This window comes from Corylus avellana, chromosome 6 (assembly GCF_965113065.1).
Source record: "Corylus avellana chromosome 6, dhCorAvel1.hap1.2, whole genome shotgun sequence".
Lineage (NCBI taxonomy): Eukaryota > Viridiplantae > Streptophyta > Magnoliopsida > Fagales > Betulaceae > Corylus > Corylus avellana.
This window is the reverse complement of record NC_142495.1, coordinates 3,402,131-3,416,921: the sequence shown is the minus strand read 5'-3', so window position 1 is coordinate 3,416,921 and position 14,791 is coordinate 3,402,131. Positions and strand designations below refer to the sequence as shown.

Genomic DNA, 14,791 nt, shown 5'->3' with positions numbered 1-14,791 from the left:
AGCTAGCATGAGAATGTAATAAAACCTGCCACATGATTTCGGTTGGTCCACATTAGCACAGTAGGGTACGTACTTTCGCTATAAGGAGTGCTAAAAATTTAAACGAATGCAATCTTAGGTGATCCTCAATTCTACTGGGACACGGTTTTGGGCATAGTTGACAGACATCCCTCAGAAGTATATTTGTCAGTATTATATATGGTGAAAACACTCAGCCAATGGGTGAAGAGGAAGTACCAAGTGATTAGCGTGGTCTGGGTGAAAGTGAGGTGTTCTTCAAGTACAAATTATGGTTGCTTCAGGAGTACATCCGACAAACATTTAGGAATTTGGTACTCTTGATGATTCTCCAAGCTATATATATATATATATATGTCTCATGTTTAACATACTCTTCTCTTTCGGAGAAATTTTATCAACTTAAAAATCACGTGAATGCATGTGGTTAGTTTAGTAAAATCTGACGGTCAAATTATCCGGATTTGTACGTTGAGCTCATAACTCATAGTAATTAAAAATCAGTTGAACATAAAAATAAAATAAAGAGACATAAACAATTAATCCATAAGATTTCAGTGAAGACCAAGCAAATAGATGAATTCATTACAATGCCTTATCGTATTCATCACATATATCCATAATGAACTAGAAACCCTACACGCTTCAAAAGGAACCGAAATCCAAAGCGATAACATAAATCGAGAGTAGATTATAAACAGAAACATTTTTTTTTTGGACAAACAATATTGGAAAGAACTTTAACCCTACAAATCTTACATCGAAGATAAAAATGAAGGCAAACTACGAAGCTAGAACAGCATTATTGATAATATACAGACAGCTGAACTCATTTCCTGCACGTACGTACGATGAATGAGAACATGCATGTTATATGGAAATGCAGGAGTACTAAGACCGAAGTAGCCCTAGTTTTTAATGGAATGCCCGACACCGGGGCTGTGACCTGGAGCTGTGGGTCTGAAGTCATCGATGTCATGACGTGGAGGAGTCGGCGCCGGCTGAGACACACCTAAGGCCGGTGGTGTAGGAGGAGACTCTTTAGTAATTGCTTCGTTAGCTGACTCATCACCATGCAACTTACCGCCGTGCTTAACAGTTTCCTTAATTTCATAGATTTTATTTTGAGTTTGGAGGTTTTTGAATTCGTTATTCTTCCCCACAAGCAAACGCCTTCCCTCTAGATACTGCGTTTCTTGGGAGAAAATCAAAACAAAGAAAAGAAATGCAGAGATAAAAATTTTCTGGGCCATCGAGCTAGCTAGGTTGAGAGAAATCGAAAGACTGATTTGAGGAGGGAGAGGGAGTTTAAAATCAGCTAATTGATCGAGCAAGCAAGCTGGTTGGAGCTTAAATCAACTAAGCATGTGAATTTTCTAAACCCTTCCCTCTGTGGGGTATTTATAGAACTTTGAGAATGCAAGTTGACAATCCTAACCAATCGGCGTGGCAGCTGTTCTGAATAATAATTAATTAGTCCACTCTCTCTCTCTCTGTCTCAAATATGTAGTGTTTATAGTCATAGCTTAGGTTCTTAGGCTGGCCTGTCAAAAGACATGTAAACCGTTCATTTGCATATACCATCTTTATTATTTTGTTATTTTAACACAAGAAAAGTGCAACAGTTCAGAAAATCCAAAGAGCATCGTGTTGGATACCAATATTATACGGGTATTAGGACCATTGGGTACACTACTCTATTCAAAGTAGTGATCATCATGTAAGGCGACAGCTAAATGTACCTCGACCATTTTTACATCGTGGGTGTAGGTGAGGTTTCTAACTGGAGGTAATATATATAAAATTAAGGCACGTGGAGGACGAGTTGGGTATTCCTAGTCCCCACCAAAACGTGCCAATGTGCCATGGTTCCTTTGTTATGGCCCCCCACTTCTCTTCACGCAGACGTGAATATTTTCAGACTTGGTCAGCTTTCCAACCACATACCTCCGGAGTCTGCTGAACCCCCCCTCCCCCCATTATTTTTGTACTTTGCAGCCTTTTTCTAAGGGGCCGGTATTTTTTTACATTTCAAAAAGTTTTACACGGCTCTTCATATAACTTTCCGGCCGGCACATGGGTTTAGTAAAAAAACATATCCTTACAAAGGGCGGAAAAGGCGTCGACATTGCAAGTTGGATACTTGCCCATGAATATGATGGATACCGACTTAATTCCCTTTAAATGGGATTATTGTATCTCGATTTAATTTCATGGAATATTTCTTCATCATTTTCATAGAAAAAAAAAAACTTACATGATGGAATGTATGATTTCACCTTTTGTTAGGGATAAAATATGCCCACCTATTTATAGTTATTTATCATTTTGTTATTACTCATTCATACGGTGACATATATTACCATTGGCTTATAAAAGGAGAAAGGTCTCCCTTTCTCATGGATTCTCTCCCACGTCTTCCTCTCTGGAGGAGACTCTTATTTCTTGATAGCCTCTCTCACTTCCTCTGATCATATATCTCACTTTATACACACAAATTATATGATATTAAAGGCATATTATCATTGTATACTTTTATCCATACATAAGATATTAAGTTAGGCATCGGAGAGTCTTCAGTCCCAACCGAAGACCCTTTGACCATGTTCTCATTTTGCAGGAACACCATAGATGTGCAAAAAATCCACGGACAGTGCAACCATGAAGAAATATCGTTGGCAAACAGTAATGTAGACCAAAAATTGCATCAACACCTTTCATACTTCATGTTTAGGGAAGAGAAGTAATCTATTGTTTTTTTTTTTTTTTTGAAAACAATTGAGGTCTTACTCTTGTATATGGTTTTACGGCACATATAATCACTGCAGCTGTAATTCTATCCCACAACTTAACTATTGTGGCGAAGCTGAGGAGTTGAAATGCTGCCCTCTAATGGAAGAGAGGAAAGGAACAAGGGGAAGCGTGTGCAAACACAAAAGGCAGAACCCAACCTAACAGCCCCGATTGACACATGATGGTCCCGAGCAATTTATTTTCTTCCTAGCCGCACATTATATGAACTCCCTCAATCATTATCGAAAAACTGGCCTTCATCGTCAGATAATTACAATAAGCAGATCAGTCATAGTAAAACCATTATAAATATCTTGTAGTTTCAATATTGGACGAAGACAATCTTGAGTATATATGGTGTTTACTGTTGTATGGGTTTTGTCGCATACCTTGTTTGAACGAGATAACGATCGACTAGGTGTTTTTTTTTTTTTTTTTTAGTTATGATTCCATTTTCTAAATAAGCCTAATAAGTATATATATATGCCTTAGGCCAGCTGAATTAGTGTTATATTTTCATCATTTTTATTTATTATTATTATTTTTTAAAAAAAATAAATAAATAAAAAAAGCTCCCTCTAAGGTTAATTAGTTTTTTTCTATTTCCCCTCAAGTCCTTGATTCTTTTTGATTTTGGGAAGAATTGTAATTCTTTTGCTTGTTCGATTTTGCAATCCACACCCTAACAATTTCTTTTCTTCTTAACAAATTAATGAAAGCCACACCCTAAAAAGCCTTGTAATTAAAATAAGCATTATATATATAATGAATCTAGCTAAAAAGGAATCCCCATCATGTGGTCCTTCAAATCATATACTTTAATTTAGCTTATATTATCTATTTCCTTTCTACATTGTTAATTAAACACTCGATAAATAAATTGAAAATGCGAGACCAGTTAACTTTCTTAAAGGAGGAAGAAAAGGTTCAACTTCAATACCATCCCCTTATAGCAAAAAGCCCTTTCACAGCAAAAGTATAGTGGCTTGACGGCCGCTAATTGACTTCTGGACCGCATTTCAATTCTTCCAACCGTTAATATATTGATCAAATTCATGCATGGTTGTTAATGTTAATGTTCTTCCACATTGCATAATAGAAAAGTCTTGTTAATTAATTATGTGCTTCCTTAAAAATATTATTTTTATTTAACAAAGAAATAAAAAAATAATAATAAAGGCAGTTGATCTGGTTGGTTTTCATTAATTCTGTTGCCCGCGTGTATGTTGATCGTCATGCATGAGGCCTCCACTGTATAAAGTCTCTCTATACTCTAAACGAAAATTCTCGTGGTAGGGCTCTTTAAATAGTAAAACTTACAATTCAGTTGTCTTTTGTTCGAGATGGATATATATATATATATACTTTCTTTTGGCCGGGTGCTAACTTTTGTCGACTTCTCTTTATTCTCACATTAATTATATCCTAATCATTCTTATATATATAACTATATATGACACCACCTCGGCCTATATCAATAATATTATAGGACTCAAAGTACACATATCTTTAATTTTTAAATAAAAAAATCAATTTATTATTTAAATATTAATTTCTTTTATATATTTTTCCTAATTTACTAAATAACACAAGATGTTGTGTAACATATCTATTAATTTTGTATTATTTAGCAAATTGAAAAACGACGCTGCAGCTGAGCAATACTACTCGTATATCTCTTTTACAACTTTTGACATATATCACTATGTGATTTCTCTTATATTTTTCAAGTGTCTTCAGTTTTTTTCTTTGTCTTTGTAATTTAATTATTCCATCTGTTGTGTTGTACGTTTTACCCTAATATTTGATAATGTCATATATTGACCCTCAAGGCTCAAATTATTTGGTCTCCGGTGCGCAATAAATAGATCTTTCTGTTATAGTACTGTCACTGACTCCGTATCGTCTTGTATGCTTGAACTATGTCGTAATAATAGCTCTTTAATTATTTATTAATTTTCCATTTATTTATTCTTAAATTATCCGGTGCTATGCACGACGCCTTCACAACCAGGGGTGAGGGTGGGGAGAGAGAAGAGAGGAGATGAAATTAAATATTTTTATTTATTTACAATATTTTTCAGGACACCGACCTTAAGATTACAGCTAGCATGGATAGACTGTATAGAAAGCATGAAACTAAGAAACAATAATACTTACAATCTTTTAACAACATGCATGAGTGACCAAATAGAAAAAGATGAATGTTAGGCTTATAAATAAATTTTACAAAAAAAAATTTTACAACATGATGTGACATTATATGATTGAAAATGAGATAAAATTAACTTCTGAGAAATTTAATCATATTATGTCACATCATATTGTAACAGTTTTTTTGTAAATTTTGTTTATAAGTCTAGCATTTTTCATAGAAAAATGATATGTTTACAAACAAATTTTACAAAAAAAAATTTACAATATGATGTGACACAATATGATCGAGTTTCTTAAAAGTCAAATTTGTCTCCTTTTCAATCATCATGTTGTAAAAGTTTTTTTTTTTTAAAAAAAAAAAATTTGTTTGTAAGTCTAGCATTCATCAACCAAATATTAACAACCTAGTTGCATGTGTCTGTACATGTCTACGCATTTGGTTCTGCATTTTTGTTTTGAAGAACATGGCCAACGCCAGGGCTGTGTCCAGGTGTTGTGGGCCGATCAGTCACTGTGGATCCTGTGACATCAGCTTCCTGGAGCGGAAAAGAGTGGCTAACACCATGGCTGTGTTCTGGTGCTGTGGGCCGATGAGCATCGATATCTCCTGTAAGAGAATGTCTAACACCTGGGCTCTTGCTTAGTGCCTTGATCGGTTCAACATCTGCTTCATGATAAGGAAAAGAGTGGCCAACGCCAGGGCTGTGTCCAGGTGCTGTGGGCTGGTCAGCGTCTGTGAATCCTGCGACATCAGCTTCCTGAAGAGGAAAAGAGTGGCCAACACCATGGTTTTCGGGTGCTGTGGGCCGGTGAGCATCGATATCTCCTGTAAGAGAATGTCTAACACCTAGGCTCTTGCTTAGTGCCTTGATCGGTTCAACATCTGCTACATGAAGAGGAAAAAAATGGCCAACGCCAGGGCTGTGTCCGGGTGTTGTGGGCCGTTGAGCATCGATATCTCTCGTAAGAGAATGTCTAACACCTGGGCTCTTGCTTAGTGCCTTGATCGGTTCAACATCTACTTCATGAAGAGGAAAAGAGTGGCCAACACCAGGGCTGTGTCCGGGTGTTGTGGGCCTCTGAGCATCGATATCTCTCATAAGAGAATGTCTAACATCTGGGCTCTTGCTTAGTGCCTTGATTGGTTCAACATCTACTTCATGAAGAGGAAAAGAGTGACCAACGACAGGGCTGTGTCCGGGTGTTGTGGGCCTCTGAGCATCGATATCTCTCATAAGAGAATGTCTAACATCTGGGCTCTTGCTTAGTGCCTTGATTGGTTCAACATCTACTTCATGAAGAGGAAAAGAGTGACCAACGCCAGGGCTGTGTCCGGGTGCTGTGGGCCGGTGAGCATCAATATCTCCCGTAAGTGAATGCCTACCATCTGCTTGATGAAGAGGAAAAGAGTGGCCAACACCAGGACTGTGTCCGGGGGCTGTGGGCGGCCGGCGAACATTTTTGAATCGTGCAAGAGAATGTCTGACATCAGAACTCTTGCTTAGTGCCTTTGGTTCAACGCCTGCTTCGTGATCAAGTGGAATAGAGTGGCCAACACCAGGGCTGTTGCCTGGTGTTGTAGGTCGGAAATCATCTTTGTGCACAGCATCTGTGTCACGGAAGCTAAAGCTGTAATTTGGTATCATGGGCGTGGAGATTTCTTTGTTTTGTTTTGTGGACTTCATTTTCCTTCCTTCGACAACGAAAACCCCATGGCAAGCAACTAGTGCAAGAAGAATGATACATTTATATATGGCTTGGAGATTTTCCATTGAAGATAGATAAAATAAGATGCCTCAGAGAAGTGAACTGGTAGCAAAAGGGAGGAGGAGGTGAAGGCAGAGGGAAACCCGACTATGATAATTAAGTTCTAGTTTCCGTTGGTATTTATAATTAATCTCGGAGGCCAGGTATGCACTTGTTCGAATCTCAACCACTCATTATTATATAAACTATATGGGACTGCATAATTTAAAATTTGGACGGATTGTAAGTTACAGAATTTTAAGGTTCCATCTCAGAGAGTATTAATTTTAACCCACTACATAAATGGGGTCCAAGATGATCTCCCTTCATAATTACCTCCAAAAAAAATCTTCCTTCATAATTAATTTCCTATGCCTTGACCCTCTATATCTTTTGTTCCTTTACTATAAGAGTAACGCTATTTAAGCTTACTCATGTACAATTTTCATAAAGTTAGATGAAGTTACAATAAAATCAGCCATTAAATAAGCAATTGATAAAAAAAAATAATAATAAAAAATAAAAAATAAAATCAATTGTTGATTTAATGACTGATTTTTACTGTTACGTCATCAAGTTGTATAACAACTGCACATGAGTCTTCTAAATAGACTTGTTCATACTATAATTATTTATTGACTAATTTAAAAACCACATTTTTATCATACTATTATCTTATACTGTTGATAGCAGTGTCAATCAACCCTTAGATTAATCAATATTGTTACGTCACTTGAGTGTGATAGTAATAGGATAAAAGTGTGATTTCTAACATTATTCTTAATTCATTTTATAATAATGAAATGAAAATAAGTAATGCTAGAAACCACAATTTTATCACACCATTTTCCTACCCCTGTTGATGTGTCAGTGTCGACCAGTCTTTAGATCAACTATTATTTTAAAAAGTTAAGGGTTGATTGACACTACCATGTTAGTAGAGTTAAATAGTGGTGGGATAAAAGTATGATTTTTCACGTTAAAAAGCACACTCTCATCCTGTTAGGCAGACATTGTAGCGCCATTAGCCCTTGAATTTTTTTAAAACAAATGTTGATAAAATAAAAATAAATAAATAAATAAAATAATTTTTTTAAAAAAATAATAAATAAAATAAAATAAAAAACTGATGAAGACTATCAGAGCCACACATTCAACAATTATCATTTGGAAACCGTCTACCTATTGACGCTTGAATGTCGAAGCTTGGTTCTTGACCATACTATATACGAACTCTTGCCAGGCTGAAGAGTTGCCATGTTAATTGTTTTGTGAAGGCCGCAGTCTTTTAATCAAATTCATCTTTGATGGGCAAGTAGGACCGGAGATCAAAGATATATTAATTTAGAATGACCCCGGCCCACGCCTCCACCGAAATGAAATGCACCAAAAAGCAAGGGATTCTCTGCACGCTAGCTCCACTTACTAGATGTTTATTGTTTATTATATGTGGGTGGCTGCTATCCAAGCTTGCAACTCTTTTGGTCAAACAAAATCAACGAAACACATCTGTCCGTCCATTATTAGCCAAAAGGAATCTGCAGTAGTTTGAAATTCTTCATTTATGGTACGTATGTGCAAATATTATCAAAATGGCTACTTACTTAAATCATTACTAGCAGCCGCTAGATAGTAAATTTCTCCTAGTGGAAATAAACGTGCTTAAAGAAAAGTCTTGTTAATATACCTGTACTGCTCTCAAAGATCTGCTGATTTAGTTCTGCATTAACGTCCATGTCATTTGGCATGACGCAATGCTGATTTCCATTGCAAAGAGCCAACAAACTTGTGTTGAATTTTGGCTCCAATTGAATTGTTGTATTAAAGCATACGTGGTGAGTTCGAACTCTAACTCTAATTACAGTTCACATCTCATTTCAATTAAATATGAAGTGGGTTTTTTGTGCCGTCCCTAGAGTGAATGTAATAAGGAAAGGCTGAGGGAGAGTTTGAGAGAAATACAATGACTTTGAACTAGTTCAATATTAGAGGCTATGTATGTATACAATATGCATAATTTTATGAGTGACGTGTTGTAATTTTATAGGTTCTAAAATGGTACATGCACTATCAGAATTCGTCAAGTTTTTAACATAATTTGATGGCATGGAGTAATTTGTTATTTATGCATACCCTAAGAAGCTCTCAAAACATTTTAATACCACACGTAGCTTATTGCAAATCAAGCAAACCAAGTAGACTGATTTCGCCTTTTTTTTTTCTCCTTAAAATAAGTGAGGTACAGTATACAAGGTAATTATTGTAAATATAGTGAGATATGCTAAATACATTAACAATCTAATTCTTGCAAATATAAATTAAATGAAATCCTATATATAATTTTTTGGGAAATATACACTTTAGCCTTTAAAAATCACCACCACTTATGCCATTGAGCTTTAAAAATTAGCATATGGGCCTTCAAACGATCATCCCGTTAGAAATTAATAAGACACTTTGTAAGCAATTGGCGTCAAAATAGACCAAAAAAAAAATAAATAAATCAGGTAGCCACATGTCTTCTTTTATGCTTTTCTCTCCAAATTAAAATACCTTTAAAACAGTTGAAAATAAAATAAAATTATCATTAAAAAAAAAAAAAACCGAAGACAAACCATAGGGTGGCCGAACCATTTAGTGTTTTATTGTTATTATTATTATTATTATTATTAATGTTAAGGACATTATGGCAGTAAGAAGCATTTAAAAATAGTCTTGTGTAGCCCACGTGAAAACTTTTCCCTTCATTGCAACGCTACTTCCTAATTAATGGAGTGGCTTATTCATAAGAGCATTCCTAGCAGCTTCCTCGTCATTTTTCCTATATTTAAGGATTCAAACTATTTTTTGCTTCCTTATGTCAAAATACACTCCAATAGCTTCCCTTTATCATTCTCTATATCATTAAAATATTTATTTTTTTAATTATATTATATATATGAGATGAGAGAGGAGAGTGTAAAGAAGAGAGAGAAATGTTTTTTTTTTAAAATTTAATAATCATAAGGATCGCAATAGTAGAACCCTATACTTTGGGTTCTACTGTAGCGATCTTCATGGTTGAGACTCATTTAGAGAATATGCTGCATGTGGAATATTTTTTGTGATTTTTTGAATATATTCCCTACACATAGGGAACAGACTCCCTTATAGGGAGTCTGCTGGGAATGCTCTAAAGGGGTATGTATCGTTGGAGGAAGTCACAAGTCACGCGCGTTTTATGCAAAAGTAATGCTACGTAGTCCAAGGGACTAAAATATATTTGCTAAGAGCATTTTCAATGGAAGAGCAATATTTTTATGTAAAATGACTTCTCAAAACTCACTTTTATCTAGTTTAGAGCATTCCCAATGGAAGAGCCATATTTTTATGTAAAATAGCTCTTTAAAACTCACTTTTATCTAATTTAGCTAAGCCATTTTTAAGTGTCTCCATATCCGATTAGCTATATTTCTAAAAAAAAGGTGGGAAAAGATTTGGGAAAAAGATAAAGCAGGAGAGAGAAACACTAAAAAATAAAATGGCTCCCTTAAAAAGTGCTGCTATATTTAACTTTTTTTTTAGTTCTTCTAATCAAATATCTATTTTACATATATTTTTGGCTCATCCAATGTGGGAGGTTTTTTGAACATTTGAAGAGCTATTCTAGATAAAAGTAACATTTGGCTCTTCCATTGGGAATGCTCTTAACTAAGTTATTTTTAAATGTCTCTACATCCGATTAGCTATATTTCCATCTATTATATTAAAATATTATTGAAAGTAATAAAAGTTTTGGGAAAAAGAGAACATGTGAGAGGAAAAATAGGAAAAATTTTGAGAAAAAGAGAACATACAGAGAAAAAATAGGAAAAGATTTGGAAAAAGAGAAAATAGGTGAGAGAAACAATGAAAAATAAAATAACTCCATTAAAAAGTGCTGTTACATTTAGCTTTTTTTTTTTTAACTCTTCTAATGAAATATCTATTTTACATTTTCTTTTGGCTAATCCAATGTAGGAGGTTTTTTAAACATTTAAAGAACTATTTTAGATAAAAGTAATATTTAGCTCTTCCATTAGGAATGCTCTAACATTTTATTTTAGATTTTCAGTTTTCCCTCCCAAATGAACTATTTGTTCAAGCATGAGCTTTATCTGACCCTAGCTTGCTGTTGTTGGTTATATTTTTATGCAATATGTTTTGTTATTATTAGAACGAGCGTGTGGCTTCCCTTCCTTATACATGTATATCAGTTTGTTTTACAATATTATTATTCATTAAAAAAAATCGTATCTTTTTTGTTTTTTTTTATTTATTTATTTTTTATTGACTAATTAGGATTTGTTTAGTGTAGCCTCCCTTAGGATTTGTTTCCGGCTCGATCGGGGCGCCGGTGGAGCACGGGTCTCTCAACCTATCTAGCCTTTTTTAACTCACTTTGTATATTGTTTGGGTTACTGGCAATGGTGGAGCTAGGCAATTTATATTGGGGGTGTCACTAAAAAAATTTTGGCATCTTAAAAATTTTCTCCACGCTAAAAATTTGGTAATTCATACAGATATTAAAGGTTATTCAATCATTCAAATTAATAGTGAAATTAAATTATTGTTTAGTCAATGTTTATATGGATATAAGCAACAAAATAAACATTAAAAAAAAGTTTCGTTCCCAATAGAAAAGTGTTCTAGTTTGCTATAGACATGTGCAACAACAACAAAAATCCAAACAAGAACTTCGACAATCAAAATAACCATTCAAAATATTATTTAAGTATCACAAACACATAATAATACAAACAACTTATGAAATAAACTTGAACACAATTAATAGTGTCTAAGAAAAATGAGTACCTTTCAATAAATCAGAGGTATCTTGAGGGATTTTTTGAAAACAAATCGAACACAATAAGGTCTAGCCGAATGATGTAAACCAATAAAAACAAATAATGAATTAGAAAATTATGGAACAAAAAATAAATAAAATTATCCTCTAAATTGTCTTCTAAGCTTCCTCCCCACACTAATTAATTTTGTTACTTATATTTTAGTTTAAATTGTCTTTTATTAATTTTAGTACTTCACCTCCTCACGCCTACTCCTCTATTTATTTTTTTTTTCTTCCTTAAAATTCAACTTCACAACTTCTAGAATTTAATGCTTACAAGTTACATCTATTCTCTTCATTTATTTTTTTTCTTCCTTCAAATTCCACTCACTCACCCTTCTAGAATCTAAATTCTAAGGCCTATCGTCACCTTAGTTCTCCTCACCTTCTAGAATCTAATGCTTTTCTATTCTCTTAATTTTTTTTTTTTTTTACCTTAAAACTCACGCCTTCTTCTGACTACAACTATTTCTTGACTTTTTACTTTATTTTTTATTTTATTTTATTTTTATTCTTTTCCTTCAATTTCAGTCTTCAACTCACCTACAAGCCTACTCCTTGCAGGCATTTTTTTTTTCTTTAAAAAATTTTCATTCTTATCTTTTAAGTTTTTAACCCCTTATTTCTAGAAGATTTCCACCACCACGTACTCATTTCTAGAAGATTTCCACGAGACCCTCACTCCTCACTGGCTCACTCACCTTCTCATCTCCTCTCAATGCTCTCACCTCTTCTCTTCTCATCTCAAGACTCAAGCCTTCAAACAAATGAACAACCAAACACCCACTAGGACTACTACTAGTGGAAAAGATGAGAAGGTGAGGAGAAGATGGGGTGTCGTGGTAGGAAAAAAAGAATTTTTTTTTTTTTTTTTTTTAATCACGGCACCCCCAAAGACCAACGTGGCTCCGTCACTAGTTACTGGGTATTATCTTATATATGCGCAATTTGTTAAAGTATTGATTAAGTGATTCAATTTACCTTTTTCTATTAGCTTAAGCTTTTGGGATAATTGGTAGTTTAATATGGTATCAAAGCCAAAGGTCCTAAGATCGAACCTTGACTCCGTCAATTCACTCACATTTAAATTAAATATTTTACATGTTGATCATCACCTATTAAAAGGGAGTTTGAGCTCACATGTGAGGGAGAGTATTATAGTATTGATTAAGTGATTAAATTTACCTCTTCCTATTAGCTTAAGTACTTTTTGGAATAATTTGTATATTAACATAATTATATAGTTTTTTTTTTATATAATACTTACTTACCCAGAAAAGATAATTTATTTTTAAAAAAATGTTATTAAGTAAATTGTTATAGAACTATTTACAATTAGAATGACATTGTATTAAAAATTAATTATTAATTTTTCTTTTTTAAAAGCCCTTGTTGATATAAATATTGATTTCTGTACTACTACATCATTTCAATTGTATGAGAATCTCCGTATAACCGTCACTAAATAGCATTACTCATTAATATATGTATATATCCTAGCTAGTGCAAATGCCAATGATGAATATTGATCACTAATGGCAATTAAAGGTATCTGTAACTGATAGATGAATGGTTCATATAAAAGCCGATATTTGACCGAATTTTAGTTGCCGTGATCAGTAACAATATTATAATTTTGCCTTTTGTGTTTAGGTTTGACTCATCAGTGGGAGTTTGGTGTGCCGCCAATCCGAATATGCCACATCACGAGTTAAGATTCTTTCACTAAAAGCAAGATTCTCTCAAGATATATACTATGGCAACTTTCACTTACGGAAAATAAAAAAACTTATATATGGGGACAACTGAAATGAATGCTTTTATGACAAGGTATGATGATTTGGCATATTCATTCGTACCCAAAAAAAAAAAAAAGAAAAAAAAGTCAAGTCAATTAAGTCAAACGCACCAAAGCCGACAACCCCGTTGGAGGCCCGACCACTCCCCTTTGCCTCAAAGCGCAAATGATGAGAGCTCCAAGTGCTTTTCCTCAACCGCACTCCCATTTAGACTGAAGTAAATATGGAGAATCTTTCCAAAGAAGTTGTACGCGGTTGGCTCCTCACACCGGGGAACACTGACTACCAGATTCTTATATATTCAGTACAGTAATGATAATTTATTATACGAAAGCGAACAAAGAGAATTTGGACTCTCTGTTGCGCTAAGCTGTAGTGCACGAGCATTAACTTTGGACGATACTTAGTGGTTTGTTTAATAAAATGCAACAAGAAAGTGCAGCGGTAGTTGCTTGATAGTGACTCCGGCGGAAAGAGATCTGAGAATATATCCTATGGGCTATGGTAATATGCTATCTTTCGATGAATCCAAAAGGTCCGAGATCTTCTATAATCTTTCCCTACGTCTATGTAGAATTTTTTTTTTTTTTGTCTATTTCTGTCATAATAGCGTGAGTTAGATAGCCAAAGCTAGACGCATTGTTTTCATAAAACTATAACGTTCAACTGTAAATTTTATGGTGATATGGTCACGTCATCTTTGACATTTCTTCTATCAAAGAAAACATACTCATTTCACGCATGCAAGAACGATGTACGAAAGTAAAGAACTCAGACGGCATACGAGATCTGGGTGGCTCTTCACTCTTGGAAGAGGATTTATTACATCATAATGAGTATGAGATGTACTACATCCAATGCGTGCAGAATGATCAAGAGATTTAGATGCATTATATGCAATAGAAATCGTATTGCAAGATTTAACGGAATGCATGTTAAATATATAGTTCTCTTCTTCTTCTTCTTCTTTTTTTTTTTTTTTTGGGTGCTTTAGTAACTGAAAGAATAATGGAGAGAGAGAGAGAGATACTGGCGTTGTAATTTACTACTATCATGATGATCTAAACTAGAGGCTGGCAAAAATTGCTTTTAAAATACAATCATTGCGTAATTTGACTTAGAAGGTAGTATGAATTATGATATAATTTCTATAATATCTGTTCAAGCCGCAATTAGGAAAAAATAATACTTATGAATTTATTTTGTTTTGAAACTTATACTAATTTTGATGTCAAAAATAGTTTTGGAAAATACTACTCGATCATGTTTTGCCATTATTTTTTGGTGAAGTGAAAATGAAGCCCAAAACATTTTCGGGTGTTTGTTTGGTTAGCATACATGAAAATCATTTACAGACAACCATCACTTATCCATCGACAAAAATCACTATCAATCATGATCACCCAATTTT

At 34.2% G+C, this 14,791-nt stretch overlaps 1 protein-coding gene across 1 annotated transcript; it reads right to left on the bottom strand.

The window, feature by feature from the left end:
- Positions 1–5,396: 5,396 nt before the first annotated feature.
- Positions 5,397–6,740, bottom strand: LOC132186548 (DNA-directed RNA polymerase II subunit RPB1-like protein). The gene is made up of 3 exons (XM_088517096.1): positions 6,203–6,740; positions 5,549–5,713; positions 5,397–5,461 (listed from the first exon to the last, which is right to left on the bottom strand). The coding sequence occupies exons 1-3, from the start codon at positions 6,738–6,740 to the stop codon at positions 5,397–5,399; spliced, it is 768 nt and encodes a 255-aa protein (XP_088373222.1).
- Between the last annotated feature and the right edge of the window lie 8,051 nt (positions 6,741–14,791).